At 38.3% G+C, this 21,728-nt stretch overlaps 1 protein-coding gene across 1 annotated transcript; it reads right to left on the bottom strand.

Moving 5' to 3' along the window:
* Positions 1-1,017: 1,017 nt before the first annotated feature.
* On the bottom strand, positions 1,018-1,533 carry LOC110893580. Its single transcript, XM_022140678.1, has one exon. It carries the CDS (start codon positions 1,531-1,533, stop codon positions 1,018-1,020), a length of 516 nt encoding a protein of 171 aa, XP_021996370.1.
* Between the last annotated feature and the right edge of the window lie 20,195 nt (positions 1,534-21,728).

Genomic DNA, 21,728 nt, shown 5'->3' with positions numbered 1-21,728 from the left:
ATCACAATCAACACCCGTACGTAATTTTTTTTTACAAAAGTATAAACACGTAAAAGTTGTTTTACGTATGGTGTCAAATCTCAAACGTAACTCGTCGAAAACTAGTTGTAAACTATTTTTATGCCCCTGTTAAAACATTTTAAACTTTTTTTACGCCCAGTTGTAAATTTTATTTCCACAAATGTAACTCGTCGAAAACTAGCATTGCCACAAAATGTGTTACCCGACCCGAAAATTCTCCACCATATGCAAAAAAAATTCACATTCGACACACGTGCATAAATTTTTTTTTACAAAAGTATAAACACGCAAAACTTTTTTACGTATGGTGTCAAATCTCAAACGTAACTCGTCGAAAACTAGTTGTAAACTATTTTTACATCCCTGTTAAAACATTTTAAACTTTTTTAATGCCCCGATTGTAAACTTTTTTTACGCCCCTGTTGTAATTTTTATTTACACAAACGTAACTTGTGAAAAACTAGCATTGCCACAAAATGTGTTACCCGACCCAAAAATTCTCCATCGTATGCAAAAAAAATTCACATTCGACACCCGTATGTAAATTTTTTTTACAAAAGTATAAACCCCAAATATTTTTACATCCAATTTTTTTTTCTAAAACCTAATTTGTACACAAGTGTAAATCTGCAAATTTACTTTTAAGAAACAATTTTAATTTACACCAAACGTAAAACTTAGACAAAACTCACAAAACGAAGTTTACATTCAACATTTAAAAAAAATAAAACAGTTACACTCAACACCGTGCGTAAAAAAATCACAAACTATAAATAAATCCACTAAATGCCCCCAATTTTAAACACAATACAAACCCCCTAAACTACACCTGTTGCAGACAGCATTCTTCAAGTCTTTACACTCATGAGACTTGTGGCCAGTCCTTTTGCAGATCTCACATTGTTTCGGTTGTTGATCAGTTCGACATTATTCCCAATGTCGCCTCCCACATGCCTTTGTTTGTTCTTATTGGAACCAAACTTCCTTTTTTTAGCCTTAGAAGCGGTTATCCTCACGCTTCCTCTTCTTGTCAATCTCAATCTTGATTGACCTCCATCTCACTTCATCTTGATTAAGTGATAGGGATAGATCCACTACGGATCTAAAAGTAGCGGGTTTGGAGGCCTTCACCATCCCTTTAATCTCGGGTTCCAAACCACCGATGAAATGCGCAATGCATTTGGGCTCAGGAGTAGTCAAATATGGAACCAATCTGTACATTGAGTTATATTCAGAAACATACTTCCGACAGTCCATGTTCCTCATGGTGAGAGTCATGAAATCAGACTCTACCTTTTCAACCTCATGAGGAGGGCAGTAAGTCTCCTTGATTAGGTCCACAAACTTGGACCATCCCATACTATACAGGGAGACCTTCCCTGTTGACTGAACCATGGCCTTCCACCATGTCAAAGCATCGTCCTTAAAGGACTGGGATACATACTTGATAATGTTCTTCTCAGCACAACTGCTGATATCTACCACTATTTCCATCTCATCCAGCCACTTCATGGTATCTATTGCTCTTTCTCCCCCGTGAAGTCACGACGCTTGCATGAGACAAAGTACTTATAAGAACAACTTTCTTTAGCATTTCAGGGTTCCCTCTTGGCAACATGCTTTGGTTCACTCCTCACACTCAAGGAATAATGTGAACTTTGTGTTTTATGTGTGGAAGATGGATGGATAGATGGGGATTTAGAGTGTAGTGGACCTGGCCCTTTAAAATTGGCCATAAAATCGGCCATTGCCTTGCTGACTTCTGCAGCAATCAGGGATCGAAGGCTATCTCCTTCGCCCTCGCGATTAGCATGCTCCATATTGTCATGCCCGCCATCAGCACCACTGGAATTTCGGTTTGCCATTATATTAGTATTTAGGCTACAGGCCAACAATATTTATTGCTTAGTGCAATTCATTTAAACATATATCAAATGAGGAATTGATATTAAATTTTTTCTTGATGATTTGATTTTTCATAAATGATAATATTAGCCATGGTCTCATTCGACCTCGAGGGTTATAAGGCTTGGAGATATCTCCTCCACCTTTTCGTTCGGTGTTCATCACATTGTCACAACCGCCATTATTAATTGCAAATAATTTAGGATTGCCATATTTTTTTGTCTTCAAATCATCAAGAAGATTTATCGATATGTGGCAGATCAATAAAAGATCAAATTTTAAATATCGAGATGAATATTTGAATAATTGTGAAGGAAATTTAAAATAAAAATCGTAATTTCCTAAAAAAATTACAATACATTCCCAAATATGGACTTTAGGAAATAGATCACAATACAATGTCCATAAAGGACTTTTGGAAATAAAATTACAATGAAAGATAAAATTTTACAGTCTTCAATCATCTCTTCTTCCTTTAACTATTTCCGATAGCTTCTTGAATATTTTGTTCATTCTTCATTCATTCTTTTTTCTTATCATTGGATTTGCTCTACTCGTTCCAATGCCTGGTTGATAGCTTCAATTGGTAATTGTTTTTGCGGTAGTTGAGGTTACGCAAAAACCGAGTATGAATATCTATGGTTTGGATATCCTGGGTTTTAGTAAATGGGGGGAATGGAGGTGGGTATAACGCATTTTGAATGACCGCTTGAATATAGGGGTCATATGACGGAGCCAGGTAGTTATAATCAGTAGAAGCTGCCGTATAATTATTATCATATCCAGTCATACTCGGATATGTTGGAAAAGGCTTACCATAACCTGTAGGTGGTTCAGTATTAGGAGTAGGATTGGAGGGTCCACCCATTTGGAGATCCTCTGGTATGGTTGGATAAATTAGGGGTAGTTATGGAAGTGATCCATACCATTGTCCAGCATGCATCGACATCCATGCGCCAGTATGAGGCTTCCTCGGTTGCGGTGGTGGTTATTACTTCTCCATTTGCACATCCTCTTATGGAGGTGGTAGAGTTTGCGGAGGTGGATAAGGAGGTGTGTTAGTGCACTACATCTGTTGATTGCGTCTAGGTGTCTAGGATCAGGTCTTATGTCGTATTGTATAACATAGGGCACGTTTTACGAGAAAACAGGAGTCTGTATAGGTTTTATATGCTAGTGTGACACCTGTGTCACTTCAACCATCAAACAAATGCCAAACCAAGGAAATATTGTATTTCATACTTGGGATTTGTATAAATATGTATATGCTTTGCACATATCAATCCTTGTTCAATTTCATACTCTACAACGCTTTCTGGAGAATTATACGCAAACTGGTGCATAAACGTACTCAGTTTAATGCGACAAATACTCCGGGAGACCATCATACACTTAACATACCTTAAATAACCTTTACATAACTTGGAAATAAGTTTTGAAGGCTTTGGTATGGCAAAAACAAGTTAATTCGCTTACAGGGACTAAACTTGACAAACTGCGAAAGTATGCCAATTTGAACTGTAACGAACATTCTGGAACATGTCCATAAGTTAAACATACCTTATATATCCTTTACATAGCTTAGAAATAGGCTTTGAGGGGTTTGGTATGCTAAAACAAACTTTTGGATCATTCAGGGACTAAAAGTGTCAAAAAGTGCATAAGTTTGCACTTTCGCGCATAACTTACGTTCTGAATACATCCGGACATCCAAAAATTTATGTAAACATCCTTATATTATGCCTTAGTGTTTGGCATGAGAAAAATCCATTCGTCGCGTCATTTGGATCGTCTTTCACGCTTATGTGCATTCCGTCGTAATTAAGCGAACATCGCGATCGTACGGCCAAACGAACCGACATCCGGAATATTTTTGAGCATATTTCAAGTCCCCTACACTTTAACTTCATCTTAGAGCCTTGAAATGAGGTTAACGGGGCTTAAACGTGCCAAAAATGGGCCAAAATACGTGTTTCTGAAGTGCAGGGACCAAAATTGAAAATTCTGGTCTGGGAACCTTAGGCGGGGCGCGTAAGGATTTGCCAAATCCTTAGGCGGGCCGCGTGAACATGTCTGACAGAAAGATTTTTGCATTTAATGCAGAATCTGGCCTTTCGTTCGATCAAGGGGCGATGCCTTTTCACCCAATGAAGAGCCAAGGGTCAAGTTCACTGAACTTATCCACTGGACACATGTACGCACGAGATCAAGGCACGATATTCGATAAAACGATCCTAACGGTTCCACTTTTCCTATAAATACCCCCCCCCCTTTTGTGTAAAAATCACAAAATCAGATCTTAAAGCTCTAAGTTGAAACCATTGTTTCATACCTGAGCTATTTGGTCTTGATTAGCACTCGGGGACCCTCCGTAAGTCTTCTTTCGCTCTTTTATTCGCTTTTCGAGTCCGAAAGTCAACGTTTTGTTGACTTTCTGCATTGACCAGCTTATGGTCGATGCGAAGTTCATGGAACTTCATAACGTGAGCGTGATCACGATGGTTATAATCCGTAGTGACTATACCTACTGATCACCACGTTAACTAGGCCCAGTGACGAGTCGTAGTTTCGGCCAAAATGCGCATTCTTGCGTATTTTGTAACCAAACTACTCGTGGGCATCAAAGCCGTTTGTTTTGATGCCAAACCTGTTTCTAAACTTAGTTAAGCATGTTCTAACATGCTTAGCTCGTCACTTTTAGTTTAGTGCTTATATAGGGTCGTAAGGTAAGCGATTTAAACCATCGCTTATACTTTCGAACCCGACCCATTTGGTCGGTCATTAGGACCCGACCAAACACATTAGGTGACCATAGCTATAACCTTCCGAGGTTATACCGTGTGGTCGCAATGTTAGGCGTCCCGAACGCGTTCTACGCGAACGACGCGTTAGGGTAGCATAAGCTACCTAAACGGGTCGTGATGGACCGTAAGCACTTAGATTAGGTTTCATTTTAGTATGTAGGCTTTGCTAAGCCATATCACACGAGTCTCCATACTCGTTTGGTTTACGAACCCGCGTACTGTCCGATCCTTCCGATTTGGTCCGGTATATTAACATAGCTACCTATTCCTTCCGATTTGGTCCGGTATATTAACATAGCTACCTATTAGGTGCCGTTTGATATCCCGTGATCTTTAGCATTATCTGGTTGTTATACAAGGAACTCAAAGCAATCTCAGGTGAGTACATTGAACCCCTCTTTTACTGTTTTCTGAACTGTTTTGGGGTGAAGCATGTGTACCTATCTGTTATTTTCATGATTTCAAAGTATAATTGATTATACATGATAGTATTTATCTTTTGACAAACTAAATGACTATCTATGGTTTAAACACTGATTTCTCAAAAACTACAAAAGTAATTGTTGGAATAGTACTTATTTTGTTCACCAGATCGATTGGTAGTATGATATAGCGCTATAGGACTAGACACCCCATTCCTGTTGTCATGGAATGTCTGAAACCAATTCGTTTCTCCATCCAAATAGGGATTTCCTTTGTGGTATCCCTATAGTCTCAAAGGTGTAGTTTGATGCACCAGGTCTGAATGAATTCTTAAATCGCACCTTTAAGGTATATTTTGATATACTCCCAAAAAGTATAGTTTGATATACTCTCATGTGTGGTGTTGTACAGAACCAACATATATTTTGTAATCATCCAAAGCATATTGTGATATGTTACTTACATAACTAAAACATAGTTTAATATGTTATTTATCACATCCAAAGCATATACTGATATGTTCGTTACAAAACTAAAACATGGTTTAATATGTTATTTATAAATCCAAGGTATACTTGTAATATACTACTGAAAACTATTATTTTGAACAACTAAAGTATATTTAATATACTATCTATCAAACGATTTGGTTTTGGTTAGTGTTTAGATAACGGAACGAGTGTAATGTGATGAAAACATGGTAGATACGCCGCTGGTACATCTTATATATAAGTGTTTTCATTGCATTACATACCGTGGCGTTATTTAGCACACTTGAGTTAACAATATTGGAACTGAAATATATTTTAATATATTACTTATTCAACTTTCTTAAAACCAAGGTATATTTTATATATACCATAAACGTTTTATTAAAACATTGTTTTTCAAACAACTTAACTTATACAAACTCATTTTACATGGTTATTCAGTTAACCCTACATTATTCTCTTATTTATACATATCATCTGATCCTATCGTTTTTCAAATGATTTACAAGACAAAGCAAATTTACAAAGTTCATGACTAAACATTTTCTCAAACATAAGTCATGAACTCCGTTTTCACAAAACCTATGTATCTCACAGGCATTTTTATGCTGACGTACCTATTTTTACACATGTTTCAGGTGCTGTCTTGAGATGATTGTTGATGCATGCTACATTTAGGATGGACTCGTGCCTTAGCAACTTTAAAACTTGGAAGATCATAGTTGTACTTATGTGATTGTAATAGAACAACGAGTTCATTTAATCAATAAAACAATATTTAAATTTCCATGTGTTATGAAACAATGATTCTGTTACAACACTCCCCGACGTTTCCGCCACGTTTTGTTGTACCACGTGGTCGGGGTGTGACAGCTAGGTTCGCTCATAGGGACATAGAGTACTAGGTTCGCTTATTTGTCAGGCTGGTCCGCTTATGTGGACTTGACTGGTCCGCTTTTATGGTCATGTGACACATAATCGGACCCAACTGCCTATATATATGTAGCCATGAGCGAATCAGAAGAGTAGTTGTCGGATTCCATGCCAAAGCTCTGCCGGTGTGACGATTGCACTGTAAAACGTTTCAAATCAATAAAACAAGCAGTTAGGAGGAAGAACAAGCTATATCTACTTGCATTTCTTATTATTCCGCATCTGAAACGCAAGAGACAACCTCTGAATGACTCGTTCGGGTCAGTAAACGATCCTACAAGTGGTATCAGAGCTTGTGAGGAGGTTTTCTGCAGATTGTAGCTGTTTCTCATCGTTTCTTCTTACTTCTACACCTTATTTTCTCATGCATGAAATTAAAAGGCGGCAGGATCACAATGGCTTCATCCCCCAAACAGAGGATCCCTCCACCATTTGTAATCCCACCTATTGTCTGAAGGATCCTGGATCCTTAACCCTAAAACTATTGTTCGAATTACAGACCATAATTGTTTAAAAAAAAAAATCAACAACCACCAAGCAAAAAATTGGGCTCCGGCTATGTCTAGAAGTTTCCTTCATCGCCCAATCCTGCAGCTCAATCCTTCGCTGCACCATCACCACCGGCTCCACTTGCCTCTCCACCCTGATCCTTGCCAATGTCTCCACCCTCAAGCATCGAAATCTCCTCAGCCTCCTCATCATCCTCCAGTTCAGCCAGCCTAGCCTTCCAGCCTTCGACATCCCAGGTGCTCTTGTCAAAAGCAGGATCCTGAGCCTCCGCAGCCATCTGCAGCTGGATCTTGTACATAGTTATCGCGGCAGAAACCTTGGCATCCTGGGTGATCTCGTGCTTCTCATAGTCAAAGTTGATCAGCATCTTGGCAGCATCATTCTTGGTGGCCTGGAGCTCCTTCTGAAGATCGGCTATCTTGAGATCCTTCAACACCCCAACCTGTTGAAGGTCAGCAATCTGGCGATCCTGATCCTCAACATGGCCGACATATGTCTCTACTTCAGCAAATTTCTACAAGGAAGACAAGGAATAATGTCAGAAACCAAGTAATCCTTAGACTAGCAGGATACACAAACGGGACAGTGATCCTTACCTCGCTGATGTAATCCAGACACTGTTGGCGAAGCAGGGGCAGACCTTGCAAATCCTCAGAGGCCTTTCTCTTCTTGCTTCCTTTTCCCCTGATTGGTGCTTTAGGGGCTGAAGCAGTTGGGCTAGCAGCAGGAGTCTTCTTCCTTGCAGATTTGACATTAGTAAGATCATCGATGCCGAACTTTGAAGCAGACTTAGAGGATTTTCCAGCACCTACACAACCAAAATAAGATAAGTATTCTAATTAAACTTGAAAATCCTACACAGAATTAGTTTTTAAATGAGGATACTTACTTGACATTGTGACAGAGGCAGAGGATACTTCTTGAGAATCCTGGGTGGCAACCTGGAAAGTTCTTGTCTCCTGATCAAGCTTCTTAAAGGCCAAGAGTCTCTCCTTTGCAGCAGGAGTCAACCTAAGATGAGCAACGGATATAGCTGCACAATAAACAAGAAAATGTTAGTGATCCTTATCCTAAGGAACAAGTTCTATGATGATCCTTCCAGGATCCTCTATCCTACCATGGGTAGCCCACTCCATGGGCAAATCCTTCCCATTAGGGATGGAATCTCTCCTAACAAAAAAGAATCGTCGCTTCCAGTTCGTGTCATTTTTGGTCACTTTGAAAACAGGGTGATCCTCTCCAGCTTTTCGCTTGAACAAATATCGGTGGGATCCAAAAGTTGTGAGATCATACATCTCACCCAACTCCGCCATATCGAGGTCAATACCCTCTTGCTCAATGATCCTTTCAAGGGTGTATAACACCCTCCAGATCATCGGCATAGCCTGGATATAGCAGATGCCGGTAAGGGAGAAAAAAGATTGGGTGAATTGAGGAAAAGGATACGACTATCCTATCAAGAAAGGGGTGACCGGGAAAGCTACCCAAGTCTCAGAGATGAAATCACTCAAAGCGGTAGGACTAAAAGACTTGAAAAGGGTTTCCGCCGGGAAACAATGACGGATTTTATCGATTTGAGGGTCGGTGAAGCAACACCTCTCGGAGGGGGAATCTTTGATGATCCCTTGACCCTTTAAGGGGCTGTTCTTCTTAGGATCCTTGCAGGGGGAGTTCCGGAGCAACATCTTTACAGAAGAATGGAAAGAAGAAGAAAAACAGAGCAAGAGAGAAGAATATGAAAAGGAGAATACCTGGTTGATCTTATGAATACGGTTATAAAGGGAGTTGCTTTGAATTTAAATGCATTCGATCCTATCCCTATTTCTATTTATAATCATGATTGTGCAGGGCTGTCACCTCCATGACGTCAGATCGCAACGGATAGTTCCACCTTAACGGCTATATATCCGTTGAGTTAGTTATGGATAAGATCCCGCAAAATATAACTCATTAATATTACATAAATACTCCTTATATTTTGGGGGCAATTGTTAGGGCTGGATTTTTATGACCTATGATCCTTACATATGATCCTTACATATGATCCTAACATGTGATCCTAACAAGTGATCCTTGTTTCTTTGGCAGATAGTGATCCTCAGACGAGCTCCAGGATCAGGATCACGGATCATTCCAAGGATCCTCATACTAACGACTGTTCTCTTTGGACTTAATATTATCTTGCAGGAATTACGAGTTGGATCCGGTCTTAGCAACGTAAACAAGGAATCTGTCACGATAATCTCGCACATGCATAATCAAAGATGGACGTTATGGCAAATATGGAAACTCAGCACAATTCAAGGGCGATTATTTAGGCTAAATTTACTTCTATTTCTAAAGGGGTAACGAGCTAGTAGTTAGGTGATTTGCCTAAAATAGAACCACACACACTTGTATAAATGGCACTCTTGAACATGCGGAAGACACAACACACTTCTCACACGCTTTAGCATACGATACTATAGTGATCCTTGTACCTAGCTCGTTACCATCCGAAGTTGTAACCATTATTTGTTATATTAAAGTTTGGTGATCGGTGGTTTCCATCACCCGAGGTTTTTTATGCCGGAGATCATTCATTGATCAAGGGCTTTTTCCTCGTATAAATCCTTGTGTCACTTGTGCATTTTACATTTGAGTGATCCTTCACTTTGTTCATCATACCAAGCATCATTCCCCGTTTACATAAAGTTTGGTTGCATTATCTTTAAGTGATTTTTGACCAAAACAGGCACTAAGGCACAGGTCCTCCTAAGTATGTCTTGATAAGTCCTATGCATCATCTCCTGAAAACACATGTGAAAGTAGGTACGTCAGCATAAAAATGCCTGTGAGATACATTGGTTTTGTGAAAACGGGATTCATGACTTATGTTTGAGAAAATGTTTAGTCATGAACCTTGTAATTTGCTTTGTCTTGTAAATCATTTGAAAAACGATAAGATCAGATGATATGTATAAATAAGAGAACACTGTATGGTTAAACGGATAACCATGTAAAATGAGTTTGTAAAACAATGTCTCATGAAAAGTGTGTTATTTGTAAAAAATGTCATTCAACGTTTTGTTGACTTTCTGCATTGACCAGCTTATGGTCGATGCGAAGTTCATGGAACTTCATAACGTGAGCGTGATCACGATGGTTATAGTCCGTAGTGACTATACCTACTGATCACCACGTTAACTAGGCCCAGTGACGAGTCGTAGTTTCGGCCAAAATGCGCATTCTTGCGTATTTTGTAACCAAACTACTCGTGGGCATCAAAGCCGTTTGTTTTGATGCCAAACCTGTTTCTAAACTTAGTTAAGCATGTTCTAACATGCTTAGCTCGTCACTTTTAGTTTAGTGCTTATATAGGGTCGTAAGGTAAGCGATTTAAACCATCGCTTATACTTTCGAACCCGACCCATTTGGTCGGTCATTAGGACCCGACCAAACACATTAGGTGACCATAGCTATAACCTTCCGAGGTTATACCGTGTGGTCGCAATGTTAGGCGTCCCGAACGCGTTCTACGCGAACGACGCGTTAGGGTAGCATAAGCTACCTAAACGGGTCGTGATGGACCGTAAGCACTTAGATTAGGTTTCATTTTAGTATGTAGGCTTTGCTAAGCCATATCACACGAGTCTCCATACTCGTTTGGTTTACGAACCCGCGTACTGTCCGATCCTTCCGATTTGGTCTGGTATATTAACATAGCTACCTATTCCTTCCGATTTGGTCCGGTATATTAACATAGCTACCTATTAGGTGCCGTTTGATATCCCGTGATCTTTAGCATTATCTGGTTGTTATACAAGGAACTCAAAGCAATCTCAGGTGAGTACATTGAACCCCTCTTTTACTGTTTTCTGAACTGTTTTGGGGTGAAGCATGTGTACCTATCTGTTATTTTCATGATTTCAAAGTATAATTGATTATACATGATAGTATTTATCTTTTGACAAACTAAATGACTATCTATGGTTTAAACACTGATTTCTCAAAAACTACAAAAGTAATTGTTGGAATAGTACTTATTTTGTTCACCAGATCGATTGGTAGTATGATATAGCGCTATAGGACTAGACACCCCATTCCTGTTGTCATGGAATGTCTGAAACCAATTCGTTTCTCCATCCAAATAGGGATTTCCTTTGTGGTATCCCTATAGTCTCAAAGGTGTAGTTTGATGCACCAGGTCTGAATGAATTCTTAAATCGCACCTTTAAGGTATATTTTGATATACTCCCAAAAAGTATAGTTTGATATACTCTCATGTGTGGTGTTGTACAGAACCAACATATATTTTGTAATCATCCAAAGCATATTGTGATATGTTACTTACATAACTAAAACATAGTTTAATATGTTATTTATCACATCCAAAGCATATACTGATATGTTCGTTACAAAACTAAAACATGGTTTAATATGTTATTTATAAATCCAAGGTATACTTGTAATATACTACTGAAAACTATTATTTTGAACAACTAAAGTATATTTAATATACTATCTATCAAACGATTTGGTTTTGGTTAGTGTTTAGATAACGGAACGAGTGTAATGTGATGAAAACATGGTAGATACGCCGCTGGTACATCTTATATATAAGTGTTTTCATTGCATTACATACCGTGGCGTTATTTAGCACACTTGAGTTAACAATATTGGAACTGAAATATATTTTAATATATTACTTATTCAACTTTCTTAAAACCAAGGTATATTTTATATATACCATAAACGTTTTATTAAAACATTGTTTTTCAAACAACTTAACTTATACAAACTCATTTTACATGGTTATTCAGTTAACCCTACATTATTCTCTTATTTATACATATCATCTGATCCTATCGTTTTTCAAATGATTTACAAGACAAAGCAAATTTACAAAGTTCATGACTAAACATTTTCTCAAACATAAGTCATGAACTCCGTTTTCACAAAACCTATGTATCTCACAGGAATTTTTATGCTGACGTACCTATTTTTACACATGTTTCAGGTGCTGTCTTGAGATGATTGTTGATGCATGCTACATTTAGGATGGACTCGTGCCTTAGCAACTTTAAAACTTGGAAGATCATAGTTGTACTTATGTGATTGTAATAGAACAACGAGTTCATTTAATCAATAAAACAATATTTAAATTTCCATGTGTTATGAAACAATGATTCTGTTAAAACACTCCCCGACGTTTCCGCCACGTTTTGTTGTACCACGTGGTCGGGGTGTGACAGCTAGGTTCGCTCATAGGGACATAGAGTACTAGGTTCGCTTATTTGTCAGGCTGGTCCGCTTATGTGGACTTGACTGGTCCGCTTTTATGGTCATGTGACACATAATCGGACCCAAGGATCACTCTTAGATCCAGTTTTAGTAAGCTGGTTCGCTCATTTGTCCGATTCGCTTTTAAGGGTTCGCTCCAAAGGACGTTGTCTGGTTCGCTTGTGTGTATCTTTCTGGTTCGCTTATCTGATCAGAGTTGGATCGCTTTTCTGACATTTGGTTAGCTCGCTTATAAGTCAGTATGGATTCCGAATTTTACAACGCTTTTGCTACATCGACTACTCCAGCCGCAATTGCTCAAGCAATGAATTTAGAAAACGAGACGGGAACGACTCAAAAGCCCCCTAGATTGATGAGCATTGAGGAGTATTATGGGTGGAAGGATCGGTTTGAAAACTGGGTTCAAGCCAATCATCTCAGATCATGGGAGTGTATATTGAAGAAGTACACATTGCCTCGAACAGATTTGCAAGTTATTAAAGAGATATCCGAGTTTACTGATCAAGAACGAGCAATGTATAGAGCCGAGAAAATGATGATCAGTTTGTTGCAGCAGGCGATTAAGGAAGATATATTCATCTTGTTACAGCACGACAAGACTGCTAAGTCGATATGGGATGCTCTTAGGGTTAAATTCGAGGGAAGTGAAAACATGATCAAAAGCAAGAAAGCATTGTTAAAGAAAGAGTTCTATTTGTTTAGCAGCTTGCCGGGAGAGGATACTAAAAAGCTAATCGAGAGATACTGTCACTTGGTGCGATCGTTATCGATGTTGGGAGTTGAGAAAGGTCGTGAGTAATGGGTGGATAAATTGGCTGACGCGTTACCTCAAAAAGAGTGGGGAACGTATTTGATGATTTTAAAGAATACTGGTGTGTATGACGGACTGACAATTTCACAGTTTATTGAGAAAATTGAGAGTCAGGATCTTGAGCAGCAGAAGATCGCGAGGATGAATAGTCCAAGTGGTCAACAGGATGTAAAGATGTACTACCGGGGTAGTGTTCCAGTCACTGAGTCTGATAGAAGTCCAAAAATACAAACTGCGTTCTGGTGATTCATCTGAAAAAGCCGATCAAAGTTTGAACAAGAGCAGCAGCGGGTTTTCATCGTTTCCGAGTGTGAATCCGAAAGAGACTAACACAAGTTTTCAGTCTCAGAGTACAAAAACAGGAAACGGATATGTGATTCAATGCAACATAGCTCTCAACCTTCCAGAAGGTCGAAGTTTCTCTGAAGACACTACTAAAGACCACATGGCACTTCTGGGTTCAGTTCTGTTATCCTATGAAGGTCTTGTTGCTGGTTGGATCGGAAATCCTATGCTTACCAAAGAGGATTACGATCAGATAGACGCCGAAGAAATGGAACTCATGGATATTAAATGGTGTCTTGCTAGTGTTCTTCGACGAGCTGAGAAATTCAAAACCATTACCGGGAGAAATGACTTTCTTGATGCACATGTCTCTACTTTAGGTTTTGATAAATCTAAAGTTACTTGTTTTCAATGCAGGGAGAAAGGCCATTTCAAGCGGGAGTGCAAAGGAAGAGAAGCTAGCGGAGCACAGAATCCATTCGGGAAAGATGATTACTATCGCAAAGCTATCTATTAGCAAGTTGGTCAATCCCAAGAACCGCAGACAGCTCACGGAAGAAAGATTGAAGATCCGAAGAGAGCATGTTTGGTAGATTTCAGCTGGAGTAATTACATATCATCTGAAGCTACAGCAGCACGCATTATTGATCAAGATGATGAGAAACTACCAGAAGGTTTCAACTGGGATATGTTTGTGGATGAAAAGGGAGAGTTTAAAGCTTTCATTGCCAAGATCGTCCGAGAGCCAGATTTGTTTGCTACTTGGATGAAATCTATTGGAGAGACTGTGAAAAGTGAAGATGAAAAATCTGTGTCATCTGAAAGTTCAGATAGTACTGATAAACTTTCAGAACATTCTGGGGAAGTTTCAGAAAGTTCAGATGAAGGTTTACAGGGTTCAGATGAAGATTTACAGAGTTCTAATAAAAATGTACAAAATGAAAATGTTCAAGAAAAGGAAGTTGTTTTTGATAAAACACCGATTGTTTCGGATGTATCAGATGATGATTCTGATAAATCTGTAAAATTTGATCAATCACCTAATCACAGCAGCAGTGATGATGAGGAAGAAAAACACATAAATATTGCAAAAACTCATCTTTCTCCTTAAAGTTTTCATTTCTATTTTGCAGAAAGAATGAAGAAACTGAAGGAGAAACGAGCTGCTAAAGAACTACAATCCGAATCTGAAAGTGATATTCAAAACGCTGAGAATGTTGCTGAGAAGATTACTGAGGTTGTGAAAGAAGAAGAAAAGGTGATTGAAGTAGAAAAGATGGTAGAAGTTGTTAAAATAATCGAAGTTGAGAAGATTGTTGAAGTTGTTAAGCCATGTAAGAAGTGCTTGGAAGCTTGCAAGAATTGTGCAGCCAAAGACGACATCATAGCTGAGTACGAGAAGAAAAAGGAGCAGTTACTGTTCAATTTTAATTATGTGAAAAAATCATACGATGTCTTGAAAAAAACAGTAACTGGTCTTCAAAAGACAAACTCAGAGAGAGAACAAGCATTGACGATGTTGAATGCAGTTTTAATGACAAAACAAAAAGCAATAAATTTCTACATCGAAGAGAGTGCTAAGTGGAAGCAAGAGTTGGAGACGGAAAAAATAGAGAATGAGAGAATTAGACGTTTATTGCAAAGTTATTCTAGTTCTGATTATCTCATTGATCGTATTTACCCAACTGTTGCAGGAATGGAAGCTTTCAAAGATGAAAATCTAAAAGACAAGAAAGACTGTGGTAAGAAATCGACTGTTAGTTACAACAAATGTCCGCCTCCGATTTGGGATGGTTATTCACCTAGGAGACCAAATGAGGAGCAATTGGAAAAAGCAGTCAATATAAAGCTTAAAACCGACACAACTGACGTTTTACCAGATAATATTGATGTCACGTATACCTCGTCCGATACTGATCATGAGTCTGAATTAATCAAAAAGGTGGTCGATCAGGTGTTGGATACTGATGAGGAGTCTGAGTCGAAATCTGGGTCTGGAAAGTCAAAGTCGTCAGTCAACAGTCAAAATGCGTCGGATAAACGGTCTTACAGTAAAGAATTTTTATTGTCAAAGGCAGATTTGAATGATGAAACATTCGAAGTTGTGTATACTTTGAATGGTTCGGACAAATTATATTACAATAAAGAGTTCCCAATAATGAGTATTAAAACGGAACTAATAAACAAAACTTTCAAACTTATAGAAGTTAATATTCCAGAATTAAAAGTTTTGAAAAGTTTTGAAAAATGTAAAAAATATACTTCTACAGTTCAGCAACGTTTAAATAAGAAAAAGGGCAACAATTCTGGGTCGGGTTTTCAAAAGAAATCTAACCAGAATCGTAGCTACAAAAAGAAAGGTCTTGGATTTGTTCCATCAGAAAATGATAAAAATATGAAAAATTCTAAAACAAAATCTGAATTTGTGTCAGGAGGAAGTGCTGAGGAGGAACAGCAGAAACCGTTCTGGAGGCAGTCTAATAAAGAGTTTCTTGCTGAGAGAAAGAAGAATGGAGCTGATATTTGTTATCAAAGAGAGACTAGAACCTGTTATAGATGCAATGAAGCTGGTCATATTGCATGGAATTGCTCAAAAAGTGCCAACTCAAAACAGGAAGTTTCTCAGAAGTTGAAAGAGAAAGTTGTTGATGTTGACACACCAACCAATAGACCTAAATTTTTTGAGAATTCAAAATTCGAGGTTGGTGAGTGTTCAAAGAAGAATAAATATGAGAAGAAAGGAAAAGACAACCAGGTGTGGGTTGCGAAGAAAGGTGAAGTGAATGTCGGCGATGAATCTGGTTCCACAAAGCCAGAAGAGCCACAGGTTGAGGAGAAAATTTCAGTGAATGATGAAGAGTTTCCATCATTGAAGTTTGAAGAAGTGAAAAAGAAAGTTGGAAAAACTGAGATTTCGAATCAGTTCTACAAAGAAAAGAACGATTTTGATGTCGAGAAAACATTCAACGGGAATGTTAAAAAGATTTTTGGGAAAATGTTAAGTGGGAGAGCTAAAGGGGTTAAAGATTTTTACGCGACTAAAAAAGCAACATACAACCCTACTGCTCAAGAACTGAAGGCCATCAAGTCTGAGAAGACTTGGATGGAAGTTTGTTTCCCATGATAGTCAAAGGACTATGCCGGAGATCCCAAGTTTATATCGTGGATCAGGAATCGGCATCTTTCTGGTGTTTGAATAGTTTGTTTCAAAGAATTTGAATAGTGTTTTGGATTTTGCAGGTGAAAGGACTACGCCGGAGCTTCCAGGTTGGTAATTGCGAAGCAGGAATCGGCATCCTGATTGGTAAAATGGTGATGTAGACGTAACATTCCTACAAGTGGTAACTTTGATCTTACAAGTGGTATTTGTGGTTATATTTTGAGATGTTTGTATTTTTACAAGTGGTACAGAAGGTTCCAAAATGCAAATGGTAAATCAGGGACATTAATTTGTACTTGATTTACTATTCATGGCAAAAGATAGACAAGATGATGAACCACATCCCCGTTCTTAAAATTGATAAATCTACAAGTGATTTTTATCAACACAAACTCATTTTCCGGAAAAGTCATTTCGATTAAAACAAACTTAAGTGCTTTGAAATCTAAATGAGAAAATGGTTTGTGATAGGGGGAGTTCTGATGGTTTGTGCTGAGTGAATGGCGATTTGAGGTGATTCGATGTCAGTTGTCAAGTTTCTGTACAGTTTGTGTTGTTTTCTATGTTTTCAAGTGGGTCAAGAGTCTAGTAGTTTTCAAATTTTCTTTGAAATGTGTTTGAATTTTAGGGGGAGTATAGGGAAATTTTAGAAAATCCAAAAACATTTGAAAATTTGAAAAAGCCAAAAACATGGTAAAATTCAAAAATGAGTTCCGTTGTGAAAAGAGGAAATGATAGTACATCAGTGGACTATCACGGCACGCTAAAGAAATGTAAAGTAAAAATGTGATAAACAATCTTACTGCGGATGTGTCAGTAGATTTTCACACATTTAGTAAGTTGAAACGAGATATAAACCTAAATTCAAACTTGCTTGATTCGTGGGTAACTATTCTTGGATATATGGGTAACCCCCGAAATCTTGTTCGAAAGGTCCCATATTCTGAGATACTAGGTCTTTATACTCAGTGATATCTGGGGTATTATCCCAGGACTTCTGCTGTATGGAAGTACTGACCTAGTCCCCGGATAATACTTTCTGCAAATGCTTGAAAAAGCGCCGCCCTCAGCAATCTGATTAAACAATAAAATTGATAGTCATTGTTGTTGTAAAAAAGATCCTCTAAAGGGAACCCACCAAAAGTCGAGCCGTCATCTCTCTGCTGAACGGAAGTTCTGACCTGAGCTCTCACGGTTTCGCACCTAACCCCTTACAGATATCAGCTGTGGTATACTCACCTGTAAGACTGAATATTTGGGATCTGGATACAGGAGTATATTCAAGTGGAGTGATACACAATCAAGTTTAAGTCTCTAAAACATTAATCTCGTATCTCTAATCAATTGAAATCTGTGTGAGAATTTAAGTGGACAAACATACTGACAATCTAGGTAAATTGTTTAAAGCTTAAAAAGAAATCAAGCTTAACGGTGTTGGTGATTTGTCTCATAAACTGATATGATCCTCTTACACGAACTCACAAAAATATGTTTTGTAAATATTTCATTCTTTGCATTTCAGGATTCTTTATTTCTAGTTTAATCCAGAAATCCTCATCTTCTGAAGATTTCTTTTTGCTTTCAAGCTCTTTCTCCAACTCTTTGATTTTCTTTTTAGCACATTCACCTTCTTTTTCCAAATTTATAATTTTCTGAAGATGAGAATTGATCAACTTTTCTAAATCCAAAAAGATTTTATGTGTGTTTTAGCATAAATTTTGAAAAAATCAAAAAGATTTTCGACAGCTGATGTTGGAGAACTAATTTTCAAAATTCTGAGTGCTAAACATGATGAGCAGCATTTGAGGGGGGAGTGTTTGTGTAAATCTAACTGTTTTCGTTGAATCTAACTTTCTTCAAAGTGGTTCATTATAGAGTTTTGAGAGAATCTGAGTTGTTGAAATTATATGTTTGTTTAGTGCATATGAGAGGAGTCAAGTGTTGGTATGAAAGAAGTTTTATTTCGGGGTTGAGATTGTGCAGGTAGCTAGGTTTCGATTCCTGAAGATCTTTGATGGAAGAGAGTCAAGTTTCGATCCTGAAAATCAATCCTGAAAGCATGAGCAAAGTCAGTTTCTGATCCTGAAGTTTACTTCAACCGTGGATGCTGATGAACTTAAGGAATCAAGAGATCTGATCAAGAGAATTAGAGTGTTTTTAAAGCCAGACATCGATCCTGAAGATGTTACTGAAGAACAAAAGAATACCAGTAAATCGAGAGGGGGAGTCTGAAGATTGATAGAAGATAAAGCCCAGAGACTGATCTAGACTGAAGATATGAAAACACAGTTTTGGAGTCAGGGTGTATTGGCGACTCCATCAACATCTGATGGGGAGTCTGTTAGTGCATTACATCTGTTGATTGCGTCTAGGTGTCTAGGATCAGGTCTTATGTCGTATTGTATAGCATAGGGCACGTTTTACGAGAAAACAGGAGTCTGTATAGGTTTTATATGCTAGGTTCGCTCATAGGGACATAGAGTACTAGGTTCGCTTATTTGTCAGGCTGGTCCGCTTATGTGGACTTGACTGGTCCGCTTTTATGGTCATGTGACACATAAGCGGATCCAACTGCCTATATATATGTAGCCATGAGCGAATCAGAAGAGTAGTTGTCGGATTCCACGCCGAAGCTCTGCCGGTGTGACGATTGCACTGTAAAACGTTTCAAATCAATAAAACAAGCAGTTGGGAGGAAGAACAAGCTATATCTACTTGCATTTCTTATTATTCCGCATCTGAAACGCAAGAGACAACCTCTGAACGACTCGTTCGGGTCAGTAAACGATCCTACAAGGTGTTTGGGGTTGATGCTCAGGGGTATGGTAGAAAGTAAATTGGTTGAAATATTGGTCCCCTTCATCAGGACCTTGATAAGGTGAACCTACATATGATGCAGTGTCGCTAGATAGCTCTATTGGATGAAGATTTGTCCTAGATGGCGGCATCTCCAGCTCAGAGTCGTTATCGAGTTGACTTTGGCTAGGATGCGGTGAATTTATGAAAAGGGATGGATTAAATGAATCATGGTATGAGTGGCAGCGGGAATGATGGGAATGGTGTAGATGAGAAGAGTGATGTGAGATTGAGTGTCTAACGGTTGTGATAAATATGATTCACTCGAATGTTGGGAAGGTTTCGAGTGATGTAGTAGTCGTGACGGTCCTCCCTACGTGGGACCTTTTCTCGTTCCACATCTTCTGGGTGGCATAGTTTACCTGTTAAATATTAAAATCAATAACTAAATAGATATGAGTAGTCTTAGGTTAATGCCTAGACTCAAAAAAGTATAAGGAGTATGCTATTGTGATATTTGAGCTTAGACACAAAAGGCTAGTGTCTAGTCCGCTCAAACGTTGGCTCTGATACCAACCTGTCACACCTTGATTTCCCGATGGGCCCGGACTTGGGGTTTATGTGTGATGATTGATATCAAATATTAACATATAGCTGAGCGGAACTCTTAGGATTATAAATTTATATTACAAAGTACGATCGTCAAAAAGTTCAATAAACATACAGTCCGAAAGTACTTACAAAGATCAGCTCTATAAAGATCCAATATTGTTCGTAGCTCAGAGTTGTATAGCGGAGAACAAATTAGTGTCTTTCACATACTTTGTTTTTCTGATAAAGAACAAGAGAAAATGGCACAAGATGATCCCCACAATAGTGGCTTCAGTAATAAACTACATATACTTGTTAAATCCGAACTTAACATCTGGCAACATAGGATGGGGCATATACTTGCTCAGCAAAGAGTTGTGGGATACGCTGAAGGAACAATTTGGTGGAATGGATGTTGTCACCGAGAATGCTCGATAAATCCTTAATTAGCAATATGAAATCTTCACTCATGTCAAAGGGGAGACCTTGACTCAGCAGTTTGAACATTTTTGCATGTTTAATCAGTGAACTAAAGTTGGTTAACAAAGAATTTATTAAAACAACTTTAAGTAACATATCTCTATGATCTTTGCCTGAAAATGGGACACTATTGCTATAGTGATGAGAACATCCCCAAATTTCAAGGCATGAGCCTGACTTAGCTACATGGAAAGCTCCTAACATTTGAGAGGAAGCTTGTTCAAAAGAAAATGTTCTAGGAAACTGGAAAGGTGTCTAAGAGTTATGTTTTTGGTAACAGAACACTTTTGAGTCAAGAAGGATCATCAGTTGGAATGGAAAATGATCAGAGTTTTGATTATTTTATAAATATATCTACTGGAATTAACTCTAATCAACATTCCACAAGTTATGCTTTCACAGCAAATGATGATACTCATGTCACTGATAATCTATTGTCTGTACTAGATGATCGATGATCTTAGGAACATAGACCTAACTGACCTAGAGGAGATGGACATATTGCACCAGATAGCCCTACTCAGTCTAAGCGCTAACAATTTTTACAAGAGGACTGGTAGGACTTACCCAGGATTAAGTGGGAGGTCGAAAATGGGGTTGGATAAATCTAAGATTAAATGTTTTGAGTGTAATAGGTTAGGACACTTTGTTAGAGAATGCCACAATCAAACAAGAAACTCTACACCAATGAACACATACCATAATAAAAGTCTCAACCTAATACACAACAACAGTTTTATCCCCAAAATACCCCTGGACCAAATGTGCAAAACATAGCCCACTTTGCACAAAACTTAAATCCTATTCCAGTGCACTATGTTCATGCACCATAAGTCCCTCAGGTTTAGTATGTCCAAATGCCTATTTCACATGTTCAAGCACCACAAGCTGCTCTTGCTCCTACACCAGCTGAATTAATAGCAAAAGATTGTGATGAACATGAAAACTTTTGTTTTATGGCTTTTGAGCATGTTTCGGGTGAAGAAGATCCAGTTCAAACAACTATTGGTGAAGGAGGTACTGGTGAGTCTGCTGAAAGCCTTCGTCAAACATTTGTTGGCGACCAAGAGTATGCAAGAAGGATGGATGAAGAAATCCCAAAAGTTATTGGTGAGTCTGCTGAAAGCCTTAGTGCACTATTTGTATGGCCATAGTAGAAATCTAACTGTACATGTAATGTCAAGAGTCTTGAGTCTGTATTATACTGGACAGAGGTTTTGCTAGGTTTCGTTAGA

The sequence above is a fragment of the Helianthus annuus genome, chromosome 16, assembly GCF_002127325.2.
Source record: "Helianthus annuus cultivar XRQ/B chromosome 16, HanXRQr2.0-SUNRISE, whole genome shotgun sequence".
Lineage (NCBI taxonomy): Eukaryota > Viridiplantae > Streptophyta > Magnoliopsida > Asterales > Asteraceae > Helianthus > Helianthus annuus.
Note: the sequence above shows the minus strand (reverse complement) of the source record. Positions and strands in the feature narration are given on the sequence as shown.

Excerpts from the sequence above, each read along its gene's own strand:
- LOC110893580 (XM_022140678.1), bottom strand. The coding sequence starts at position 1,533 with ATGAAGTGGCTGGATGAGATGGAAATAGTGGTAGATATCAGCAGTTGT.